The 25,399-nt window shown below is 40.4% G+C and overlaps 1 protein-coding gene across 1 annotated transcript in view; it reads left to right on the top strand.

The window, feature by feature from the left end:
* Positions 1 to 25,399, top strand: part of LOC126412811 (ATP-binding cassette sub-family C member 5-like) — a 276,750-nt gene that overhangs the window by 35,273 nt on the left and 216,078 nt on the right. The window contains exon 4 of the mRNA XM_050082599.1: positions 10,410 to 10,586. Coding sequence (XP_049938556.1) covers positions 10,410 to 10,586 — 177 coding nt within the window. The remainder of the gene's footprint in view (positions 1 to 10,409; positions 10,587 to 25,399) is intronic.

Here is a 25,399-nt window from a genome sequence, read left to right as displayed (position 1 = left end):
AGGCGCTGTGGTTTGTCGAGCCTTTGCTCTAGAAGTTAGTACTCCTGTGAAATATTGGCCTATTCTAAGTCAATTATTTGTTTGCATATTTTAAAATACAGTGAAGTTTATTATTAACATAAAGTTTGTTGTTTTTAACGTTATTCATGGCTTTTTAAAGTGCCCAGATGCTGCTTTTTTGTACTGGTGCAGATTGACGAAGCACCTCAAGCCCCCCTTTACACCAAAGCTATCAAAAGCAAACACTAGTGAATGCTCACTCCTGTGAACAGTGCTCAAGGATTCACTAGTGTACACCTTCAATTTTTAAAACTGCAAATAGGCATTTACTTTGGAGTGAAGAGGAGAGAGAGAACCAAGCAGCTATGATGTGTTTGGTGGTTTTTGTATTTATACATTTGTGCTACAAAGATATCCAGTTTTAAAAATTTAGAGTTTTAGGTGATTCATGGGAAAACCATTCTAGAAAAGTAGGTGTATTTTACAATGAATAAAAACTCTGTACTTCAGATTCCAGGGGTTAAAACCATATTCACTATTGTATCAGATGTTGGCCCATCAACATATAAAAGTTATGGTAATCTTTTATTTATTTATTTCACTCAGCCTCAGTTCTCTCAACAAGTGAATCATCTCTGAAGCTCTTTGATCCAATTTTTCATCCGCCATTTTCTCCTGCTTACAGCAAGCAGTTACAACAGTAGCAGTGTCTCCATAATACAATATTCTGAACCATAATATTATTGTGCAATATTATTGAGTAATCTGGTGACAACTTAAGTAACATTGCACAATATTTAATGTTGTTGACTGTATAGGGAGTATTTAATATTGTTGGCTGTCTAGGGAGTGCTTTAAGGGTACACTGCTGACAGTTGTGGTATGGAGTCAAACAAATCTGTGCTAATATTGAATTATTGATAATAAAACTTTAACAGTGTTTATGTCGAAAATGTATGCATGTTCACCCAAAATTTCATCAAAAACCCTGATGGTCAACCATCAAAAACACTCTTGAGAAATTGGCATTGAATGACGTGTATGCGTACCTGTTATGTCCTAATATCCCTGGATCAAAATAAATGGATTTGAATAGATCACGAATTATGCTAAAAGGACAATCTTTTGTTATCACAATGTGTTATCAAACGACACAGCAATTTCATTTGAACAGCTTTAAATGTAAACTTCACCAGTTAGTCTTCACAGTTCTTTGATGGTCAAATTATATCAAAATCAGATGCCATTGCACATCAGCAGGAGAAGCATGATGAAGCTGCAGTGACATGCATGAAGTTATCCTATTTCAACAATAATAAACGACCACACAGCTCAACTTGGCAGGGCCTGGCTAGTTGGACATGGCTTGGCCCAGCATGGCCAACCGTGGCCTGGCTGACTGGCCATAGGGGAATGATGAAACAATGGTGGTGGGTGGTCACACAGTGCTGAGCTGAAGGGGAATGGTAATCATGGCACTGCATCGAGCCAAGAGAAAGGCAAGCAAATGCCTCTTTCCGAAAGCAAATCGGATACCATGCTTTTTCCAGGTTTTTTTAGAAAAAACAGTAATTCCCCTAGTTTCCTAGAGCAAAAGGATTCCCTGAGTTTTCCCTGTTTTCCAGGACATTGGATGCCCTGCATTAACAGAAAGAAACATTTGTGTAACATTTAGAGAAAAACAAAAGCTTTATTTATTCAAATCAGAAACAAACACACATGTATGTTAATTACAATTAAAAGCAAATGAAAGATAGAATTGTGAAGCTACACTACTGTTGACTAGAATCTTGCAACTTCATTGTGCTCAGAGTTGCAAGCAGATCTTGTCAGCAAGATAATACTCGTAATTGGCAATCCAGTTTGTGCTTCGTGTTCTGGATGTTCCAACTCCAGAGTGAAGATGATTCAGTGACCTCCAGATAATCCAATTCTGTTCATGCTCGGTGGAAGGGTTTCTGGAGGGAGAGGCCAGATAAAATTGGTTCAAGTTGAGAAGTCCACAATTGGTTTTATTGGTGTGGCTGCTGCTATTTGCAGAAGTGAAGTGGGTCTTGAGCAAACTTCTTCTGGAGCTCAGCCTTGGAGCCGATGGAATGTGCCCATGTAAATAGGTGGTTCTCCGGATGAGCTAGATTTGTTATATCTGTGTTGGCAGGTACTTTATTATCAAGTCTAACATTTTCGGATGACAAGAGAGAGTGTGGTATTGGGTTGCAAGGCACACACATCTCAATTCAGTTAAGTTGCACTCTTCTCTGGGTAATCAGCAACGTCGATCTCTCACGAGCTTCTTCTCCGAAGACTATAGCTGGTTAAGGGAATTTATTAAAATGCTTCTCTATCCTTGAAATAATTTTGGTACTTGTATAATATTTTTAGTTCCATCACTTTATTTTTTTCAAGTTTTACTTCTGCAAGCTAACTTATTCCTTACATGTTGGACTCATTTACGCATATTCAAATAGCATACATGTGTCTTGTTTTGTTCATAGCCAAGACATGAAATAATTTAAAAGTCTCTAGTCCCAAGCAAGTCCAGTACATGAATGTGCATAGTACCTCTATATTCAACTGTTCAATAGTCTTTTTTACAGTCACCACAGACACTTAACACATCAAAGAATATGACATAATTATTCGTTGAATTCTCCTTGTGTCTTCAGTGGCGCTGACGGCAAACACTTGTTGTCGTCAGTGACTCGCCCCTCTTACAGTCTTCTGATAACAAACTTCCGACCTGCACATAGAAACAGGTGGATCGGTAGTTGTACCTAAAATATCGGGTGTTCGAGACTGTTGAAGGCCAAGTGTTTCTAGAATTTATTCCAAAATTCTTGAGGCACTATATATCCTTCCTCTTAGCTCAAACACGTGATATTTTACACATATTCATTATGTACAGTTATTACACAAGATGATAATTCTTTATCTTTTAAGAGTACCTCTCTTTTTTACTAATATCCGTGCATATTTTACCACAATTACAATATGTGAACCTTTCAATCTATGTTGTGAGTTAGCTCTTTTCAATCTCCAAAAATCTTTGTTTTTTATTCATCTTCCAGTCATAAATTCCAGGAGCACATAACTCATGAATACTCTACTGCTTTGTTATTACTTTCCGTACTATTTTTCCTATGTATGTACTTACTCATTACTTATTGTAATCTGGAGGAACTCTGGGTAGAATAAGTGTTCCCTTCTTCTGACAGTTGTAAATCTAAAATGTAATAATGCTAGTGCTGCATAAATTCAAACTTACCGGACTATTTCCTTTTAAACATGTGACTTCTGTCACGATACTGCCCTTTTTCCCTTTAGGAACAGTACCTATATCTTGCCTAGAGTACCCTTTCTCCTTCCGTTTTGGTAGGTACACCCCTTTCTCATTTCTCTTCTCCTATGGTACAGGTCAATCCCCTTCTTGGTGCCCCTTTCCATGCAGTATAGGTCAGCCTTTCATAGGTCTGCCTGTCCGCCCTGTTTCTTATCCAATAAATGTCGAGAGTGCGCCCTCCATATCCTTCTTGAGTGGCATCCTGGTTCATTACCCTAGCATACATATTTATGAGTACTATTCTTAAATATTCTCTGGTAAGATTGCTAATCTACTTTACACTTCTATTCCACTTTCTAATACTTCATCTAATACCTTGGAGTCCTCACTTTTTCCATATAAACAAATATCATGCCCACACATAGTAGATGCTATGTCTACCTGTATTTATCAACTCCCAGTAGATACTATGCCTTTTCTCAAAGTACTAGCATGGCACATATCAATATATTTTTGAGAGCGACAAAAAATAACGATGCAGAATGGTCACATATCAACATTGTAATATGTGCATTGACTCAGATGTACATATATCTTTATTCCCCAAATCCCTTGGCGGTTCTGACATCTCTTCAGGTTTATAATTCGTAATGCTCCTGTTTGTGTGTAAGTGTATCTTTGTGTGTATGTAGATGTGTGTTTGTGTATCCTGATTCTTCGGCCTACTTATATGAAATAAGTTGAAGGTTATTGGAAACCACGGAAAATAAGAAGGACTTAAGCGATAGAAGTATATGAATATGGAAAGAGGGAAAGATAGATCAGTACTCAAATGAGAAGTAAGGAAGGAAAAAGTAGAACTGGTTACTAAGCCCCAAAGACAGGAAAACCCTTCCCAACCCCATTCCCCAGGATGCCTACTTCGCCGGTACTTTAGTGAGAAGCCGGAGGAGGTATGATGATAAACATCTCCTACAGAACGGACATTCTCACCTTCACCTTTGAAGCCCCGAAGAAAATCTTAGCAACACCTGTGGAATGGCAAATGGTGGAAAAATCAGTTACACTTGTCTGTGAGGGTTGTCTGAAAGGTGGGGAGTGTGATTAGTGTTAAGTCATGCTTGTACCTACACTACCCACCCCTACCAAAAGTGATACAAATCCTCCCATTTACATTACATCTCACAAAAGATATAAAATATTCTATAAAAATAGAAAATTGTACACTACGATAACATAGCTGTTTAGTCATTCACTTTACACTATATTTCATACACACATAAAGTACTCTGTTCAGTTTATTGCGTTTAGATATCACTTTATTTGAATAGTACCATGATATTATACTTTTCACTGAAATAATATTTTATTCATTTCATTTCATGCCTAGAGATCACTGTTCATCTGTGATTCTCTTAAATTGGTCCTAAACTTGTCATATCCGGTTTCCTATGTACAAAAATTGTAGGACAGTTCAAGAATAGACTACAGACAAGTTGAAGAATTGAAGGGAATTCGGTGCAGGAAAACTAAGTTTGAAGAAACACCGAAAACTACTAGGGATCCAACGGTCGTCACTCTGCCAGTTAACACACAACGTTAATGTCCCTGAGGGACAGATGTGACTCTGTCCGGGTCCCATGGATCTGATATTCACCTCACTTGAGCAAATGTAAACTGTTACTTTTCGTTAAATTTTGTGTGAAAGTCTACCCACCACAAAACAATCACCACTTTACTAGATAACACAACATTAGGTAAAATTATTCTGTGTTCTAATCTGTCCTGAACAATTTGTTCAAACAAATTTCGGGCTTGCAGCCGGTCGTCGTTCAATACCTCGCACGATATTTCAACTGGGCACCTGCCAGTCATCTTCAGGTGAGTCGTTGCAGACTGGCGAAAATGTCCTCCGTTCCGTAATATATATCACGCTGTAACTATTCTGTGCATGCATCGAAAACTTGATAGGTGGACCACAGTGCCCGCTGGCAGCGCCCTCCCTGATGGAATAGCGGAACTCAGTCGCCCTCTGCGCTGCTGTTTGCCACGGCCATTGGCACACTCTGTCGTCTTTGATTTGAGAAAATCGTGGAGATGTGGGATTCCATGCACTGTCCAGCTGGTAGCTGCTGTCACGGTTCAACAGATTTTCTGCCAGATGTAGTTCTACAGATTCTTTAATAATGGAGTTGCAGAAAGATGTTGCTGTGGACAAAATCATTGTTTCCTCATACTCCATTGAGTGTCCAGTAGAAATACAATGTTCAGCAATAGCGAACTTGCTTGGGTGCAAAAGGCTGGTGTAACATTGATGTTCAGTGCAGCGTTCTTTCACAGTGCGTATGGTTTGACCTATAAAAGCCTACCACATTGGCACAGTATCTTGTAAATTCCGGCCTTTTGTAGTAACAGATTGTCCTTTACTGACCCCACAAGGTCCGCAATCTTCGATGGTGGGCAAAAAATGACTTTTATCTGAAATTTTCGGAGGATTCTTGCTATTTTAAACGAAGTGTTGCCAACGAAAGGAAGAAAAGCTAAAGATTGTTCCGGCATGTTCTCCTCTTTATTCACTTCCTGCTTATTAGTTTCAACTGTTAGTGCCCTGTTAATCTGCTGGATTGAATACCCATTTTTGCTGAATACTGTCTTTAGATGGGCGAGTTCTTGAGGTAAGCTATCTAGATCTGGGACAGTATGAGCTCTATGAACAAGTGTTTAAGCACACTCATGGTTTGTGACGGGTGATGGCAACCCGATGCTTGCAGGTATAAATCAGTATGAGTGGGCTTCCGATAAACTGAATGCCCTAGAGAACAATCATTCTTCCTTCGAACCAGGACGTCCAAGAAAGGCAAACAACCATCTTTCTCTATTTCTATGGTAAACCGGATGTTGTTATGAATGGAGTTGAGGTGATGTAGAAACTCCATTAATTTGTCTTTGCCACACCATGAAAGTATCATCCACATACCTCCAAAAAACGGTTGGTTTCAGGGCAGCTGATTCAAGCGCTCCCTCCTCAAAATCCTCCATAAAAAGGTTGGCCACCAAGGGAGACATGGGCTATCCGCGGCGACGCAGTCAGTCTGTTCAAAATATTCTTGATTACACTTAAAATAAGTTGAGGAAAGAGTGTGCCTGAACAAAGCAGTGATATCAACAGGAAACAGTTACCAATCAGTGTCAAAGAATCTGCAAGAGGAACTTTTGTAAAAAGTGAGGCCACATCAAAACTTACTAGAAGGTCTACACTGCTAAGATGAAGAGCCCACAGTCTATTGATAAAATCAGCTGAGTTTCGTATGTGATGTGTGCACTTGCCCACGAAAGGTCTCAGCAACGAAGCGAGATGTTTTGCTAAATCACATTTAGGAGTGCCAATGTTACCACTATTGGACGCAGAGGAAGACCCTCTTTATGAACCTTTGGAAGGCCATACAGTCTTGGACAAGTTTGAATTCTTTCCATGAGTCATCTATAACCTTGTTGGTATCATTAGGTTTGGAAAAAGCAACAGTCATAATGTTTCTGGAGATTATACTCTCAGTAATTTCTCAATCTATAATTAGCTCAAAAGGTTCTGCCAGATTACTTACATTTATCATGTCAAAGGTGGCTAATTTTTCCCTGATGTTCTGTCCTACATTATTTACTCATGAACTGACAGCTCATGTAGTAACAGCTGGAATTTTCGATTGAATAATTGATATTAATGCCTTAGGCTGGTCCATGCTCTCTTCCAAAGTATTTGTTCCTGTCTTACATAATTAAATTTAATATTACGTACATTTTCACAATATTTTAATTTTTCACTAAATTCAGATTCTACATTATTATTATTACATTTGACATCACATTCAGTCTCCAAAGTAACTATGCCTTCGCATCGATTACTAGAGTCTGTTTTGACAGGCAACAAACCTATATTTGTCATTTGAATATTTAAAGTTTCATTCAGTCTCTGATTAAAGTCAGTGAACATTTGATTAATGTGAGTATTCAAAGAACTAGTGAGTTCACTCTTTAAATCTAACTTCAGATTTTCTACATTATCAGTTAAAGAGCCAAATTGAGTTTAATAAAACTATATTTGCTGCCTGACTGTTCAACGTTTCACTCTGAGCATTTAAACTAGAATGTACTAAACCTATTTCTCTCCTTAGAGCTTCATTCTGAGCATTTAATTTTTCACTTAAAGTTACACTTTGTGCTTCTAGTTTTTCACTTAGAGTGGCTGAATCAGCGTTCTGGTCATCCAACTTGGCACTTTGGTCATCTAAGCTAGCATTTAGTTTTTGTCTCAAGGTAGCATTTTGAGCATTTAACTCTGTTCTCTGGTTATCTAATTTAAGACTTAGTGCTTTAATTAAATTTGTTACCTCAGTCCAGTCTGGCATTTCCTTTGTTACAGTCATCGACATGGCTGGCTCTGAAGTTTGTTGCTGTTCTTGATCCATAATTTTATTGGTCTTAGACCTAGTAGTCAACTAAAAGAAAATTCACCACTGAGTACAACAACTATAATGACAGTTTATCCTTCATTCATCCCTCAACTTTTATCAAATAATTATTGGTTTTCGCTCACCCGGCATAGAGTTCTCTGGTGGTGAATGGTTGGTGGTTGTCCGACCACATTTAAATTCATTAGTGAAAAAGTAAATGTCTTCAATGATGGCACAGAGTCCATGCGAACTTCTTCCAGTTCTGTTTTGATTTGTGTGGCAGTCCAACTCTTCAAATGAAAATGTTTAATAACATCACAAAACTTGGTTTTGTCCATTTGCAGTTGCTGTCAGCAATGAACTGTTCACTGTACGCTGTTTAAATTCTTTACATGATCCTGGGAATGATCAAGCTTGCCGGCAATAAAAATGTTCCATTCTGTCATGGAACCATGGTCGTAATCCCAGGGAGCGAATAAGTTTACCGATAGATGGCGTGATGGTATTCCCAGTTGTAGATGGCGTGATGGTATTCCCAGTTGCACAACCGATGTTAATGGCTTTATCATAATTGCCACATTTCTGGAAACTTGGTTCCACAGTTCGTTGCATGATACGCTTCTGTAGATAAGCACAATGAGCGGTTATCCAGTTTCTTCGCGCAGAAGAGGGCCATGCTTCAGAAATTTATCGCAGAATGAAAGAGACATACGGAGAGCAGTTTGCTATAAGAGTGATGAGGCGGGACGTATAAACATCAAAGACGCACCACGCCGCGAGCAGGCGCACTTCACCTCTAGTGGCACGATTTCGGCTGTGGAGGAGTTCATGCAGACGAATGGTTGGATCACCAAACGTTGGTTTCAGTGTCATCATTGGCGAGCGGACGTGGAGTCAGCACCAGTGAGCAGCAGCTGGTGCAGTCAGTGTCGGTGGCTGGCTACTGTGTTTGCATTGGCGTTGGCATCGGCGCGATGTACATGTGTGAAGACTGCTTACTCTCCGCACCTGATCTTAGTCAAAAAGTTGAGGTCTTCTCTCCGGTTTTCTTCGCTGTTACTTTCTCGCGTCTTTTACAGCATTGCACTCACAACTTTCTTCCAATTGTCTATTGGACTCAATACGATATCTGGAAACAGTTCTTGTATCTTGTTAGGCATTGTTGCTGTGGCAATGCCTAATATCTTCTTTCCGTTTCTGTTTTTAAATCCCCGTTTTCTTCAGGTCCTGTCACTTAGGTCGCCACGTTCTAATGTTTTCTCAGACAACAGAAAATAATATCTTCTTATTTCTGTAATCTATTGATCACGTATATGAACTTTAGTGTCAACATACTTATTGATTAATGATGTACTAGAACTGCTATGCAGAACAAAATTCTCTTCTTAGAAATATAAATATCCTCATCGTCTCACTCGTATCTCGAGCTTTAGAAATGATTAAGTACATTTAGACATAAGAGTTGGTGTCAAAACCATATGAAAATATGAACATGCGGCTTGACTTCACTGAGTCAAAGACATGAATGTGCACAGCACTCTATATTCAACTGTTCAATGGTCTTTTTTACAATCACCACAGACACTAACGCATCAAAGAATACAACATAATTATTCGTTGATTTCTCCTCACGTCTTCTGTGGTGCTGGCGGCAAACACTTGTTGTCGTCAGTGACGTGCCCCTCTTACAGTCTTCTAACAACAAGCTTCCGACCTGCACGTAGAAACAGGTGGATTGGTAGAAACGTTGTTACTCTCCTGCACTCATACCTAAAATATCGGGTGTTCGAGACAGTTGAAGGCCGAGTGTTTCTAGAATTTACACCAAAATTCTTGAGGCACTACAGAGTGTCTGGTGTTGCTGTGCCTGTGACCTGATAGTTGTAAGAGTGACGTACATTTCAGGCAACCTATAATCAGCTTACTTGTTTTGTTTAGCACTTTAATTATTTTTGTATTGGTAGATTTGTACCATAGTGGACTAGCATACTCTGCGGAACAGTAAGATGTAGCTGTTAGTGCTGTCGTTCTCAGCGTTTTTGGTAGAGAGCCCCACATGCTGCCAGCAATCTTGCAAAGGATTTTACTTTTGGCTTCCACCTTCATTCCCATATCTTTGCAGTGCTGCTTGTGCATCGTAATAAATCCAGAGTGACTCCCAGACATTTTGGTTGGGGTGTATTTACTAATTTTATCCCCTGCCATGGAACGTTAAGTTTGTGACTGCCTGATTGTAGTTAAGATGAAACACACACACTTTATTTTTAGTTAGGTTTGGATGAAGTTGATTGTTAGAGTAATGGAAACTCAACTCTCGCAACACATCTGATGGGTGGGCTTCAGCATCTTCAAAAGATTTCCCATGACTCGCTGAAGCCAGACGTCTGGCATAAAGGAAATTCCTTGTGTTCGCCTGAAGTGGTTTTATTGGTATAGATGGTAAATAACATGGTGAAGGAACATTTCCTTGTAGTAAGCCATTTCTTTGACATTGCCACTGACTAAACTTACACTGGAAAACAATAATTTACACAATCTAATCTAAAGATATTTCTGATGATTTGTTCTAGACATTTCCTTGTAGTAAGCCATTTCTTTGACATTGCCACTGACTAAACTTACACTGGAAAACAATAATTTACACAATCTAATCTAAAGATATTTCTGATGATTTGTTCTAGATGGTTGATCGTGCAGAACCAAATGCTCAACGTCTCGAGAAGTTGTGGCATGCACATGTTGTGAAGCGTGGGGAGATGTCCTCCTTGTCCTCTGTAATGTGGAGGTTTTGTCGAACAAGATGCATTGTTGCTATGACATTTATGGTTTTGGCAGTGATATTCCAGTTCCTAGGACCGGTAAGAAATAATAATAAAATCATTTGCATAAATATATTTTCTATTGTGTTATTGATAAAGTTATTCCCATCAATATAATATTTATTTATACTGTGCCTGTAAGTTGTAGCAAATTTTCATATGATGTGTATTATGTTACAATTTGTTTAAAAAAAAGACAGTGTATCCACTATAGGAGAACGTATTGTATTGTAATGGCACTTCTTTTGCTAGAAAGAAGTCTACTTGACTTTGGGGTCTGTGCAGTATTTTGGCAAGGCTGCACTACAGCACAAGCTAGCTTTGGTGATTTGGCGTAAAATGGGAGAGTTCATCCTATTTTTTTTCCTTTTGCTAGCAATGAAGTAATTGTAGCTGAGGTACAGAAGCATCAAGAGAAACATTCACAGCTGAAAATAGTCAGGACATTTCTGAAGATTATGGCATTACTGTACAATATTTAGATATACAGATTTAGGAGTATTTTATATCTTTCAGGTAAGATTTAGTATATTTTCATTGATAAGCAGTGTTGTTATGCAAAGTGCCAACAATTATATGCACTTTAAACTTTGTCTTTGTAACCTAAGGGACATAATCAGTTTTAATCATTAATTGTGTATATGATGCTTCGGTTATTTAGGCTTTGATAAATGTATAAAGAACTCTGATTTATTGAGTAACTATCCAGGATATTAGTTGGGCCTATGTAATTTTAATAACATTTTTGTATTTAGCAGTAAGGGAATAAAAGGTAGCCTCTGTACATTCTGTTGACTGGTGGTGGCTTCTTACCTTTTAAGCTGATGAGTAACTGTGTAACTGACACAGCAGTTGTGGTTCCCCTTTTGTTGTTGCTGTCGTTGTCATCCTCTTCCAACAGAGAGTGGGTGGAGGAAGGGGTTGGAAGTTACATATAGTTTTCAGAAAATATTGATCAGCTGCTGTATTTCTCCAAAGACTTCACATCATTAAAATTCTATAGATGACACACTGAGTTGAAGACAGGTACAAGGAAAAGGCTTTTACACATTGAGGTTTTGGCCAAAGCCTCCTTCAGGAAAGAAAACATACACGCATTCACACAAGTAGGCACATCTCATGCACACATAACTACTATCTCCTAGACCAGAGATGTGAGTGTGAGGTGCGTTTACTTGTGTGAATGCTCGTGTGTTTCCTTTTCTGAAGAAGGCTTTGGCTGAAAACTCAATGTGTAACAGTCTTTTTATTGTGCCTGTGTGCAACTCAGTGCATCATCTTTAAGATGAGTAACCTATCCTTTTGATAATATTGTTGATATTCCAACCTGCACTTTTTGTTGTTCAAAATTTGTTAACAGTTTGTTCAGTTAACCCACAGTATAAGTTGAGAAATAACTACTTTAAATGAATGTGACGTAGTAAGAATTGATGATTTTTGTTGTATATTTTCAGCTTGCTGATATGTCTGATGCAGCTTGCCACAATTTACTTTCTTCTGCCAATCTCTTCATCTCAGAGTAGCAGTTCCATACAGTGTTCTCAGTTATTTGTTGTATAGATTCTAATCTCTGTGTTCTCCAACAATTTTTCTCCTCCATGTCTCCCTCTGATCTAAGGAGTTCTTCCCTTTGCTTAACACTGGGCCTGTCATCATGTCCCTTCTGCTAGTTCACTCTTTCCACATATTTCTTTCTTTGCTGACTCTCCAGAGGATATCTCATTTGTTAACAGACCACTTAATTTTCATCATCTATCTGTAACACTGCATCTTAAATGCTTCTTCACTTCTCTTCTTCTACAATTTTCCCACAGTCTATGATTTGCTTTGTAACAGTCCATTTACATGCCTTTTTTTATTCTGCATTAAAATATTAATTTTAAATACAAAAGCAGGATAATGTACATCACACTGTTGCTGAGTGATGGGAGAAGGGCGGCAAGTAGGGAAAATCAATAACTTTGGAAAAAAAAATTGTTTGTGTTCACTGGTGGGTAATGCCCTACACGGGAAACTGATGTGAATGCAGTGGAGGTGCAGAACAATGGTCTGAGATACACTTCATCCTCTACCCACTTTTGAAATGAGAATAAAAGGGAGACAATTTCTAAATTGTAATAGCAAATCATTGTATTGCATTCATTCTGGACAGACTTATAAAAATGCGCCCAGGGCTATTGCAGTTGTCATTCATTTTTTCAAAGTAGCAAACATATGCAGCCTAGGCTGCTGACTTGTAAGACTTGACACACAAGTGTGATTTTTTCCTGTCAACATTGACAGACATCATATGTCAACACATTACTGTGCAAGGCTTTTTTAAATCTTTCTCTTGATATAGAAGTTAATGCAAAGGCTTTAGTGTCAGCTGATCTTATCCTGAATGATTGGTTGAAACTTGCCAAAACTTATGAAGTAACCATGTCAGCACAAGCTAAGATTAATGATTCGTCTGACGTTGGTATTGTTTTATTCGCCATTGTGCTCTGCAATCAACTGAGGACTCCCATTCAATCATCATCCAGTTTAAATAGCATCCTTTTTTGGCTTATCTGTCAATGCAGTATTCAGTACTTAGTGCAGTACTTAGTGATCCACTGCCCTCATCACTAGTAGAACTGCAGAAACAGAGGTGCTTTGTTCGCCATGGGCATGTTCCAAAGTGAGTAGAGGCTCATGCAGTGGTGTCTTTCCCCTTGTTCTCTAAAGGGTCCCAGAAAAGTTTGTGCCTCATATCGTGTCCAGATGGTGGCATACAGCATCAAGGGCTTCACTGCACTTTGTTTGATGTTACATGTTTTGTGTGCCACAAACCAGGGCGTCTAACGGGTGTCTGTCTCACCTAGTGCGCGTCAACATCAGCTGTCAGTACACTGTGAGCCATCTTGCCTGTACCCATAGCTGCAGCAGATGTGAGACAGAGACTCATGTTACAACTGGACAATGGAGCAATGGCAGATATCCAGTTGGACACAGGTGTGGACATGTCTCTGATTAATGAAGACACACACAAGCACATTCTCTCCCCACAGCAGAGTGGTGACGTATGATGGCCAGTGGTTCACATTGTGGAGTTAGTTGTAGTCCAAGCTGTGCATAAAAATGTAGCTTGGCAGCTAACACTGCTAGTAGTCAACTCTTGCATGACAACTAAAATTTTCGGCTTAGACGCTTTTGTGCTTGTTGGTTTTCAAATTCAGGACTAGGTAAATCTAGTTTCATCTGTGATACCATTCACAGAACATCATAAGTTGTGGAGCAGAACTGAAGTTGGTATCTATATTAGGTTGTGTAACAGGGTTCCAGGCCCACTTATCCTTAAAGCAATCGTAGATGCCTAAGTTTTTTTTTAGAGCTCATCCAGTGCCTTTTGCCATGTGCAGATGACTTTAAGAGCAGAACTAGATAGGTTGCAAAGTGTGGGAAGTATATCCCCAGTTTTGTCTAGCCAGTGGGCTATGGCCACAGTCATAGGTATGAAGTCAAATGTATCTGGACACCTGGCTGAAAATGACTTAAGGTCATGTCGCCTTCCATCGGTAATGCTGGGATTCAGTATGGTGTTGGCCCACCCTTAGCCTAGATGACAGCTTCCACTCTTGCAGGCATATGTTCAGTCAGGTGCTGGAAGGTTACTTTGGGAATGGCAGCCCATTCTTCATGGAATGATGCACTGAGGAGAGGTATCGATGTCGGTCGGTGAGGCCTGGTGTGAAGTCGGTGTTCCAAACCATCCCAAAAGTGTTCTGTAGGATTCAGATCAGGACTCTGTGCAGGCCGGTCCATTGTAGGGATGTTAATGTTGTGTAACTACTCTGCCACGGGCTGTGCGTTATGAACAGGTGCTTGATTGTGTTGAAAGATGGAATTGCCATCCCCGAATTGCTCTTCAGCATTGGGAAGCAAGAAGGTGCTTAAATCATCAGTGTAGGCCTGTGCTGTGATAGTGCCCCCTCCATGAAAAACACGACCACACCATAACACAGTCATCTTCGGATTTTACTGTTGGCACTACACACACTGGCAGATGATGTTCCCAGGCATTCACCATACCCACACCCTGCCATCGGATTGCCACATTGTGTACCATGATTCGTTACTCCACACAGCATTTTTCCAATGTTCCATTGTCCAGTGTTCACGCTTCTTACACCAAGCGAGGGGTCTTTTAGCATTTACTGGCATGATGTGTGCCTTATGAATAGCTGCTTGACTATGAAATCCAAGTTTTCTTGCATTCACCTAACCATCATAGTACTTGCAGTGGATCCTGATGCAATTTGGAATTCCTGTGTGATGGTCTGGATAGAAGTCTGCCTATTACACACTATGACCCTCTTCAACTGTCAGTGGTCTGTGTCAGTCAACAGACAAGGTCGGCCTTTACACTTTTGTGCTGTACGTGTCCCATCACGTTTCCTCTTCACTATCATATCTGAAACAGTGGACCTAGGGATGTTGAGGAGTGTGGAAATCTCATGTGCAGACCTATGACACAAGGGACACCCTATCACCTGACCACATTTGAAGTCCGTGAGTTCCGCGGAGCACCCCATTCTGCTCCCTCATGATGTCTAAGGACTACTGAGATTGCTGATATGGAGTACCTGGCAGTAGGTGGCAGCACAATGTATCTAATATGAAAACCATACGTTTTGGGGGGTTTCTGGATACTTTTGATCACATAGTGTATGAAGCCAAATGTATCAATTTGATGCTCAAGGCAAATTTTAATCTCAGCCTATTCATAGGCTGGAGGAATAGTTCCTCAAAAAGAACGCCCACTGTTGCAACTGCTGCACCATCTTATCAGGAAGTTTTGTATCTGGGTTGAATAGCAGAATAAAGTGTTTGTGATCAGATCAAACTTAGTACTGTAGAGATATGTATACATGGAACTTGCTGGTGCCCTATATGATAACCAGTGCTGCTTTATCAATTTTTGAATGACTTCTGTGCTCCATTTAATTTTTTCAATGCAAAAAGTGATGAGCTGTTACATGCTGTCTGTGTATATGTGCGACAGCACAGTGGCATTGGCACAATCTGATGCACATTTGCCAGCTGGGGCCCATTATTTTTCAAAAGATAAATCATGCTGACATCAACTTTTAATTTGCTTGTAGATGATCAGAAGAAATAGTTTCTAGTGATTAACATGTCAGTTGGCATGAATAGTTATATCAGGTTCCCATTTGATGGGTAAGTGCTCCTGTGATATTTATTTTAGATACCATGAGCAACTTACCCAAGGCATTCACAACTACACACCTGCACAGCCAACAGTGTTGTTTGAGTGGTTCAAAGCTCATGGTCTGCATTGTTGCCTCGACAAATTTATTTGGAGCTTGTCTTAAGTAAGAAGGGGTCATGCCCACACAGGAACATGAGGATGCAGTTGCTAAGTATCCAGCTCGTAGGACCCTCAAAGAACTGGGCAGAGTCGATTATTATGCAAAATTTGTTCCCATTGTGGCCCAGATTTTCAACCTACGTAACCATTTGTGGAAAGTGGGTGTTAAATTTGTGTGTTCAGAGACGTGCCAGAAAGCTTTTGTGCAACTTAAAAAGTGCTGTAGGTCAGACCTTGGTTTAACAACATCCCATTCCGGCAAACATGCATCAGATTGTGTCATTGGTGTCATGCTGTCGTACAAATACAGCACGAACAGCCCATTGCATTTGCACCTAAAACATTACATGCAGCACATAAGAACCATTCAAAAATTGCGAAAGAGGCATTGACCAACAGATAGGGCATCAGGAAGTTTCACTTATATCTCTGTGGTACTAAGTTTCGCCTCATCACCGATCACAAGCCTCGTTTTGCTGTTGGGGAATGTGTAGAATGTAGGCAAGAGTTCAGCATCATGTGCACTTTTTTGGTCTGATGCTACCCTAGAACACACCATCTGCAAATTCCTGGCCTGTGCCCACTCTGTCAATCCCACCACAGTGTTGAGGGACGTAGAGATTCGAATACATCCACCAAATAATTGAGGATATAGGTTGCAAGTGGTACTTTGAGATGAAGAAGTTGCCTTATGAGAGGAATTCATGCTGGGATGCATCAAACTAGTCAGAAGTGAGATGAACCCCCACAAAAAATTGATGTAAAATGTAAACAACTTAATCACGTTGTTTGAAGACTTAGAACACTTAGTCAGTTGGATTAAATTGAATGAATCTATAACATGTCTGCAAAGGAAAGGGGGGGGGGGGGGGGAGACAAGATGGAGCATTTGTGTCTGCCCCCCTCTCCTCCTCCAGTAAATTTCGAAAGATGCCCACAATTGAACTAGAAATAACTAAACAAAACACTAATACAGAAAAGCAGTATCTTAAATAGATTCATTTAAGAGCTTGATGTATGTCTTCAAGGTATCCAAGAAAAGCAGGATTGCTCCTGAAGTTTGGAGGGCTCTTTATAATGCTCTGAAAAATATACATTCTTTATTTTGAATTTCCTTTATTACCGGTACAATTTAGAAGGCAAAATTATTTGCAGATTTCTGCAAACACTCTCAATACTGTTGGGGAAGTACATGATTGGAGCTATGAGGTTCATTCAAATGAAACTTGGTCAGTGCGTCTACCTTTGCCTTACACGTAAGGTGGCACCACATAACTGTGGGTATGGTGGTGCCATCTATTGGTAGAGAGACTGACGCATACCCACTGTTTGATGTTGCATAGCACCTATGGGGTTTCATGCTGAAGAGATGGTCACACAAGTTATTGTCCACTACCAAACATGCAGGCGAGTAAGCAGGAGCAACGAGGAGTGATTCGATTTTTTACAGTGGAGGGAGTTAAAGGCTGTGAAATGTATCTACAGACGAATGCTGTGTTCGGTGATTACAGTTTAAGTTGCCGTCCGTCTCATCTTCTCTGTATGCAGATGACTTCTGCATTTCATACTGCTCCACCAGTACTGGTGTTGCTGAGCGGTGCCTACAGGGAGCCATCTATAAGGCCCAGTCATATGTTATGCACTTCTGTTAGCGTCATACCATTCATCCAGAACCAGAACTTTACCTTAATGATGATCCACTCATTGTAGTGGAGACATATCAATTCTTAGGACTGGTTCTCGATGCCCGATTTACTTGGCTTCCTCAACTTTGTCAGCTTAAGCAAAAGTGCTGGCAGCACCTCAATGTCCTCCGCTGCCTGAGCAACACAAACTGGGAAGCAGATCGCTCTACACTGCTGCAGCTCTACAGAGCCCTTGTTCAATCCCGCCTTGACTATGGGAGTCTAGTTTATGGGTCGGCAGCGCCCTCAGCATTGCGTTTACTCGACCCAGTGCGCCACTGTGGCATTCACCGAGCGACAGGAGCTTTTAGGACGAGTCTGGTGACCAGCATCCTGGTGGATGCTGGAGTCCCTCTATTGCAGGTTAGGTGTGCACAACTGCTGGCCAGTTATGTTGCACATTTTCGTAGTTCCCCTGCGCATCTGAATTACTGTCTCCTTTTCTCACCCACGGCGGTTCATCTCCCACATCGGCGGCCCAAGTCAGGGCTTCCAATTGAAGTTTGTGTCCGATCCCTTCTTTCCGAACTGGAGTCCTTGCCTTTACCACCTATACTTGAGGTCCATTCATGTACACCTCCATGTTATACACCTAGGCCACGGATTTGCCTGGACGTTTCACATGGCTCCAAGGACTCAGTTAAGCCCATGGCTCTCCACTGCCACTTCCTCTTGAAATACTGACGCTATGAAGTGGTTTACACTGACGGCTCGATGGCTGATGATCACGACGGCTCCGTGTATGTCCATGGAGGACATTGAACAGCATTCCTTGCTTGATGGCTGCAGTGTTTTCACTGCCGAGCTGTTAGCTATATCTCCTGCTCTTGAGCACATCTGTTCATGCTCTGAGGAGTCGTTTCTTCTGTGTACTGACTTCTTGAGCAGCCTACAAGCTGTCGACCAGTGCTACTCTTGTCATCCTTGGCAGCGACCAGCCAGGAGTCCATCTGTGCCCTGGAATGGTCCATTCATTCAGTGGTGTTTGTCTGGACCCCAGGTCACATCGGAATAACAGGCAACGAACTTTCCAACAGGCTGACTGAACAGGCTACGCGAAAACTGCTTACGCAGATCGGCGTCTCTGCAACTGACCTGCGTTCAGTACTATGCCGCAAGGTTTTGCAGCTTTGGGAGACGGAATGGTATCACCTCAGTATGCACAGTAAACTGCATGCCATTAAGGAGACTACGAACGTGTGGAAGACCTCCATGCGGGCCTCTCGCAGTGACTTTGTGGTTCTCTGTCGGCTCTGCTTCGGCCACACTTGGGTGACAAACGACTACCTCCTGCACCGTGATGACCCACCTCAGTGTTGGTGAGCTGCCAAGCTGATAGTGGCCCATATCTTGGTGAGCTGCCCTTCTTTGGCTGCCCTGCGATGGACTCTTCAGTTACCAGACTTGTTGCCATTAATTTTAGCTAACAATGTGTCATCGTCTAATTTAGTTTAACGTTTTATATGTGACATTGGGCTTTATCAGTCTATATAAGTTTCAGGGAGGTCCTTTGTCCCTTTGTGTTCTCCACTCTAATGCTTTTAGGCCGGATGTTTTAATGTGTCGCAGAGTGGCTGGCTTTTCCTTTTTACGAGGGCCGTTCAGAAAGTAACCTCCGGTTGATTTAAAAAAATACACCAAGTTAAATAAAAATATTTTAATATATACATCTTACAACTACATCTTTGCACTATTTTTCTACATAGTCTCCATAGCGATTGAGGCACTTATCGTATCTCTTCACAAGCTTTGAAATTCCTTCTGCATAAAAATCACCCGCTTGTGCCTGGAGCCAGCCTGTAACCGCATCTTTGAGCTCTTCGTCTTCATCAAACCGCTGTGACCCGAGCCATTTCTTCAAATGCATGAAGAGGTGATAATCACTTGGTGCCAGATCTGGGCTGTAAGGTGGATGGTTGATAACGTCCCACTTGAAGGACTCAAGAAGGGCCGTTGTTCTGCGAGCAGAGTGAGGACGGGCGTTATCGTGCAAAAAAACGATACCGGAAGTCAGCATACCACGGCGTTTGTTCTGTATAGCCCGTCGTAACTTTTTTATTGTTTCACAGTACACGTCTTGATTAATGGTCGTACCACGTTCCATGAATTCAACCAACAACACCCCTTTGGCATCCCAAAACACCGTTGCCATCAGTTTTCTGGCAGAAAAATCTTGCGAGGCTTTTCTTGGTTTGGTAGGCGAATTTGGATGTGCCCACATCTTTGATTGTTCTTTTGTCTCAGGGTTCACGTACTTAATCCAGGTTTCGTCACCGGTCACGATTCTGTTTAACAATGGTTCTCCTTCGTCCTCATAACGTGACAGAAAGTCTAATGCAGAGGCCATTCTTTGAGTTTTGTGGTGGTCGGTAAGAATTTTGTGCACCCATCGTGCACAGAACTTACGGTAACCCAATCTTGCTGTCACTATCTCGTACAAGAGAGTCTTAGAAATCTGTGGAAAACCATTAGACAACTCCGACATTGAGAAACGTCGATTTTCACGAACTTTTGCATCAACTGTCTGAACGAGTTCGTCAGTCACCAATGATGGTCTACCACTCCTCTCTTCATCATGAACCTTTTCTCGTCCACTTTTAAATAAACGTACCCATTCACGGACAACTCCTTCACTCATAACTCTTGGTCCGTACACGGCACAAAGCTCACGATGAATAGCTGCTGCAGAATATCCTTTGGCTGTAAAGAACCTTATGACAGCACGCACTTCACATTTGGCGGGGTTTTCTATTGCAGCACACATTTCAAACTGCCACAAAAACTAAACTAGCGCAGGTACGACGTTCACTCGACCACGGCTTGATGCCGACTGACCTGTTGAGTGCGTGAACGCACAGATGGCGTCGCTACTCCCCCCACAACCCTCACTGTGACCAATCGGAGGTTACTTTCTGAACCGCCCTCGTATTCTCGTGGTCGGCCAGCCACCGTCATATGCTCTCTTGTTTTTATCCCTTCTACCTGCTTCTTGCTTCTCTCTGTCTTTTTCTTTTCCTGTTTTGTCCATAGTAGTGTTGGTTGTCCTTCTGTCGTTATTCTGGTTCTTCCTTTCTCCTGTTATTGTGCTGTCCGTCTCCTTTCTTTTCTTCTTTTCCTTGTGTAATTATTTTATCGGTAACCCTTACTCTCCCCCCTTAAACTAACCAACCAGTCTGAGTTGTCAGGGTGTATACGACCCGGGAGATCTGGGAAAAACCTGGGAATTTTTTCATCCAGGAGAAAACCAGGAAAAACCTGGGAATTTTTCATTGTTTTTGTTTTCATTTAAATTTTTGTAATTTTTACTGATAAGAACCGATACTCTAACAAAGGGTATTACTATATCCTGCTGCTGCTGCAGATAATACTGCAGCAATAAAACATGAATGAGAGAAAAAACAAAAAAAAACTTAAATTGCAAAGGAAATGCGCCATATACAGCAACAAAACACAGTGCTCATACAAGCGTCTACCAACAGCAAAGTGTGTCAAAGGCTTTAGGGAGACTATGCAATGCTTCGTAACAACAAATTGCCTCTGATGATCGTGATGTCACAACTGTTTACATTAGATTAGTTTTAGCAGTTACGAGCGTGATCAAGCGCATGCGCAGTTGAGTAGTACCTTCTGCCGCTTCTGGCTACAGAAATGTGGCTGTTGGCTGTGTAAGCAGTCGCAGCAAGCAGCTAGACGCTACCGGGAAAAGTTTTACTGGAGCGCCCAAGTTTCCAGATTCATGCGTGCGCAGCAGGTCCAGATGTAGGACAAGGGGGAGGGGGGCAATTCATATTCTTGAGGGGAAAAAACCTTGTTTCACAAAGCGACTAGCATCCAGTGCACGTAAGTCTATCGATTATTCATATGACTTTGAAACACATCCCTGTCGGTTTTAGAACATTTTTGAAGACATTCGAAGTTGATTTCTCAATGAATCGTGAGTTGATTTGTGAATGCATGCATAGTGTACATGATGTCTCTGTCAGGGGAATCCTCGTTGCGTTTAGAAACAAACTTTCCTACAGACAAAAGTGGCTATAGGAGCTAACAAGAGTAAAGCTGAACGGCTGAATGCCAACCACTGTTAGATTGTGTGGTTGATTGGGTTTGCGAGTAATGAGTGTTGTTATAATTATTAACGAAATCCATTGATTCAGACTACAGGAGTGGAAATAAACAAATAACAGGTAAGAAAGATTACATATTACCTTCTCGGTGTATCGAAGAAAATGAAATTTAGACGGAAAATTTTTGGCCAGGTCTCTGCACTAGTAAGGGCCAGTTGTACAGTCCCCATCTAACAGCCGCTTTAAGTTCTATTCTGGAAGAAGCGCAGAAAACGCATTGTACGAACATGCAACAACGCCTAACTGGAGAATAATCGCGGGTAACTAAACCAGTGATTCTGGCAGAATTAGTGAAGTTAACCTGTGAATAAGCTTTGACATTGGCAGGAATAGTTACAGTTAGTGATGATAAGACTGTTTGTTAGAACGAGGAAGGAGAAGAAACGGGGACATCACACAAATTATGGAACAATATGACGATTCCAAGTTTGTATAAAAATTTAGTACTAATACTTTTCAATCTCATGCTTGAGAAACTGGAGTGTATGTATGAAGTGTGAAACTTTTCCCTAACGTAAAGCTTTTTGCTTGTAGCAGGCCTAATAGGCATTTGATATTGGTACTTTTTTATATTCTGCCGTTACAAAAAAGACCGTATGTGCCAAAACAGTCTCCTTTATTTAGTGTGTGTTGCAATTGTTGCAGTATTAGAAAGGCTTTGTTTTATCTAGCAGGCAGTGATAAAATAGATGTAATCAGATCGGGAAACCACACCAGTCTTGGCCCCTATTTGTATTAACTGCTTTTTCAGTATTAGACAGCGACATTTAGATTTTTCATGTAGCAAAACGTTGACGAACTTTCGCAGAAAGGAAAGCATGCCATGTAAAGCTGTAGCAAGATTAGAGAGAAAAAAATTCGAGCTAAGGATTGAATAAATGTGTATTGTCTTGCTTGTCTCATGTCTTCACTGGGGCTATGTATCCTATATTTAATTTTAGATTAGATTAATACTTGTTCCATAGATCATGAATACGACACTTCGTAATGATGTGGAACGTGTCATGTTAATAAAAGATGTCTGTACAAGATAATAAATTACACAAAATATTGCGTGACACTAATGTTTAAGTCTTTTTTTTTACCCCCATTAATTTATATCTAAAAATTCAGCCAATGAGTAGAAGGAGTTGTCATCTAGAAATTCTTTTAATTTATTTTTAAATGTTAGTTGGCTATCTGTCAGGCTTTTGATGCTGTTTGGTAGGTGCTCAAAGACTTTTGTGGCAGCATAATTTACCCTTTTCTGTGCCAAAGTCAGATTTAACCCTGCATAGTGAATATCGTCCTTTCTCCTGGTGTTATAGCTATGCACACTGCTATTACTTTTGAACTGGGTTGGATTATTAACAACAAATTTCATAAGTGAATATATATACTGTGAGGATCCCTAGATCCTTAAATAGATGTCTGCAGGATGACAGTGGGTAGGCTCCAGCAATTATTCTGATTACACGTTTTTGAGCAATGAATACTTTTCTACTCAACAATGAATTACCCCAGAATATGAAGCCATATGAAAGCAGTGAATGAAAGTAGGCATAGTAAGCTAATTTACTGAGATTCTTATCACCAAAATTTGCAGTAACCCTTAGCATACGTAGCTGAACTCAGATGTTTCAGCAGACCATCAATGTGTTGCTTCCAGGTTAACCTCTCATCAATGGACACACCTAAAAATTTTGAAAATTCTACCTTAGCTACAGACTTCTGTTCAAAGTCTATATTTATTACTGGAGTTGTGCCATTTACTGTACAGAACTGTATATACTGTGTTTCATCAAAATTTAAAGAGAGGCCATTTACTGAGAACCATTTAATAATTTGGTGAAAAACATCATTTAGTGCTTGGTTTTTGGATGTTATTACTATACTTGTATCATCAGCAAAAAGAACTAACTTTGCATCTTCATCAATGTGGGATGGTAAGTCATTAATGTATATCAAGAACAGTAAAGGATGTAAGACCGAACCGTGTGGGACCCCGTACTTGATAGCCCCCCAGTTATGTCACACAAAGCAGCAATCTGTTAGCTGATAGGTAATAGAGAGTGCATATTTTCTGAAGAGTTCTCTTTTTTTAAATAAAAAAGAGGGACAGGATGTCAAACTGGCTGAATCTAAGCAGGAGAGGCACCACATGACACTTTAATTTCCATTGTCCTGAATATGGTTTGATGGCATCCGTTACAAAATATACATGTTTCAATTCCACAGAGCGAAGTACAGGGACGTGCGATAGAAGAATGTTGTGTAGGGAGGTGAGGCACTGCACTTTGGCGCACTTACGATCAAATAACATGTTTTACATTTCCTCGAATACACACGTTTTATGCATCAGACTCTTCAGAAAGCTGTGTGCTACAAAATGAATATATTTTTGAAAATTCGTTTTTTTTATATATATTTTTGACATCCTATCTCAAACGCTCGAGGGAGTGGCGGGGTATTGCCCCAGTTTGGAAATATTGTAGATCCGGGGTTGATGGACAGAGCAGTCTGAGTTATAGTGGGGAAGTGGGTAGTCTCCACGTGACTCGTGTTTACATTTAGTGATTTTGCTGTTTCCTCTTCGTTTACTGCTCTCACGTCAAATGAAAACAAAACAGATTTCTGTACCCGGGAGCTATCAAGTGAATTAAAATACATTCACATAATTATTGAAGGCTAAAATGTGTTATTAGTTGCAGATTTTTTTTTTATTTCCACCTTCCTGACAGTCAAGCATTAATTGCCTTGCAGAACAATGAAGTTATTTTTGTCGGTTTGTTAAAGAAATTTCCTTTTATTAATCTTTCCCGCAGAGGCAGACAATATATTTGAAACAAAGTGTTTAATTCCACACACTGTTCTCTGCATTTCAAGTGCATGTTTTCAACTTCTAGCATGTATGGCATTATGCCATAATAAACAAGCAAACATGAGATAACACATATTGGTACTCCAAGAAAATTCACATCCCGAAAATCACATTGATAAGCTTAATATCAGGTCGTGGCCTACTTCACTGGGAATCTGGACATACTAATGTGCACTTTAAATGTGCACATTTTAGTATGGATCACGAAATTCCGATGCTCTTGGAGTATCCTCTGATGTCTTGTTTCTTTTATGATATAATGTAAGATCTTTTAATGTTTTACAAATACGAACATATGGGCTCCCTACGGCATCGTAGCTGCTCAAGCGCGGTGACCCCTGTCATCTGGCGCTCTCTGGCAAGTGCAGAAATGAACCTATTTCTAACAGGTCGCAGAAAACTATTCCGAATGGTGGTTTGAAAAGCGTTACCATCAAAGCAAATTTCCTTTTACGCAAGTTGAACTATGTGCGAGAATGTACGATGAATTTCTTAAATTACAGAGCGTTTGACTCTCATTTGAAAATCAACTCTTTGATGACGAGCCATTTAAATGAATTTCAAGCCCAGAAGACCAGACATTTATGTCGTTATTAAAAATTTTACTGGCACATTTGTGTGATGCATCGTAAATTGTAATATGCGCATAAAAGACCAACATCGTATGTGAAAGCTTAGCTTCTCTTGCTGCGTATTAATCTTATAGACCAATATTATATGTGAAAGCTTTTCGTTTCGTGTAACAACACTATGTATATTAATTTAAACGATTGACTTTTTCTGTTTGTGTGTTCGCGCTACTTAACAGTGATGTTGCTATTGGCTGACTA

The sequence above is a fragment of the Schistocerca serialis genome, chromosome 1 (assembly GCF_023864345.2).
Source record: "Schistocerca serialis cubense isolate TAMUIC-IGC-003099 chromosome 1, iqSchSeri2.2, whole genome shotgun sequence".
In the NCBI taxonomy this organism is placed as follows: Eukaryota; Metazoa; Arthropoda; class Insecta; order Orthoptera; family Acrididae; genus Schistocerca; species Schistocerca serialis.
The sequence above is the reverse complement of the archived record's forward strand: the minus strand, read 5'-3'. Positions and strand labels throughout refer to the sequence as shown.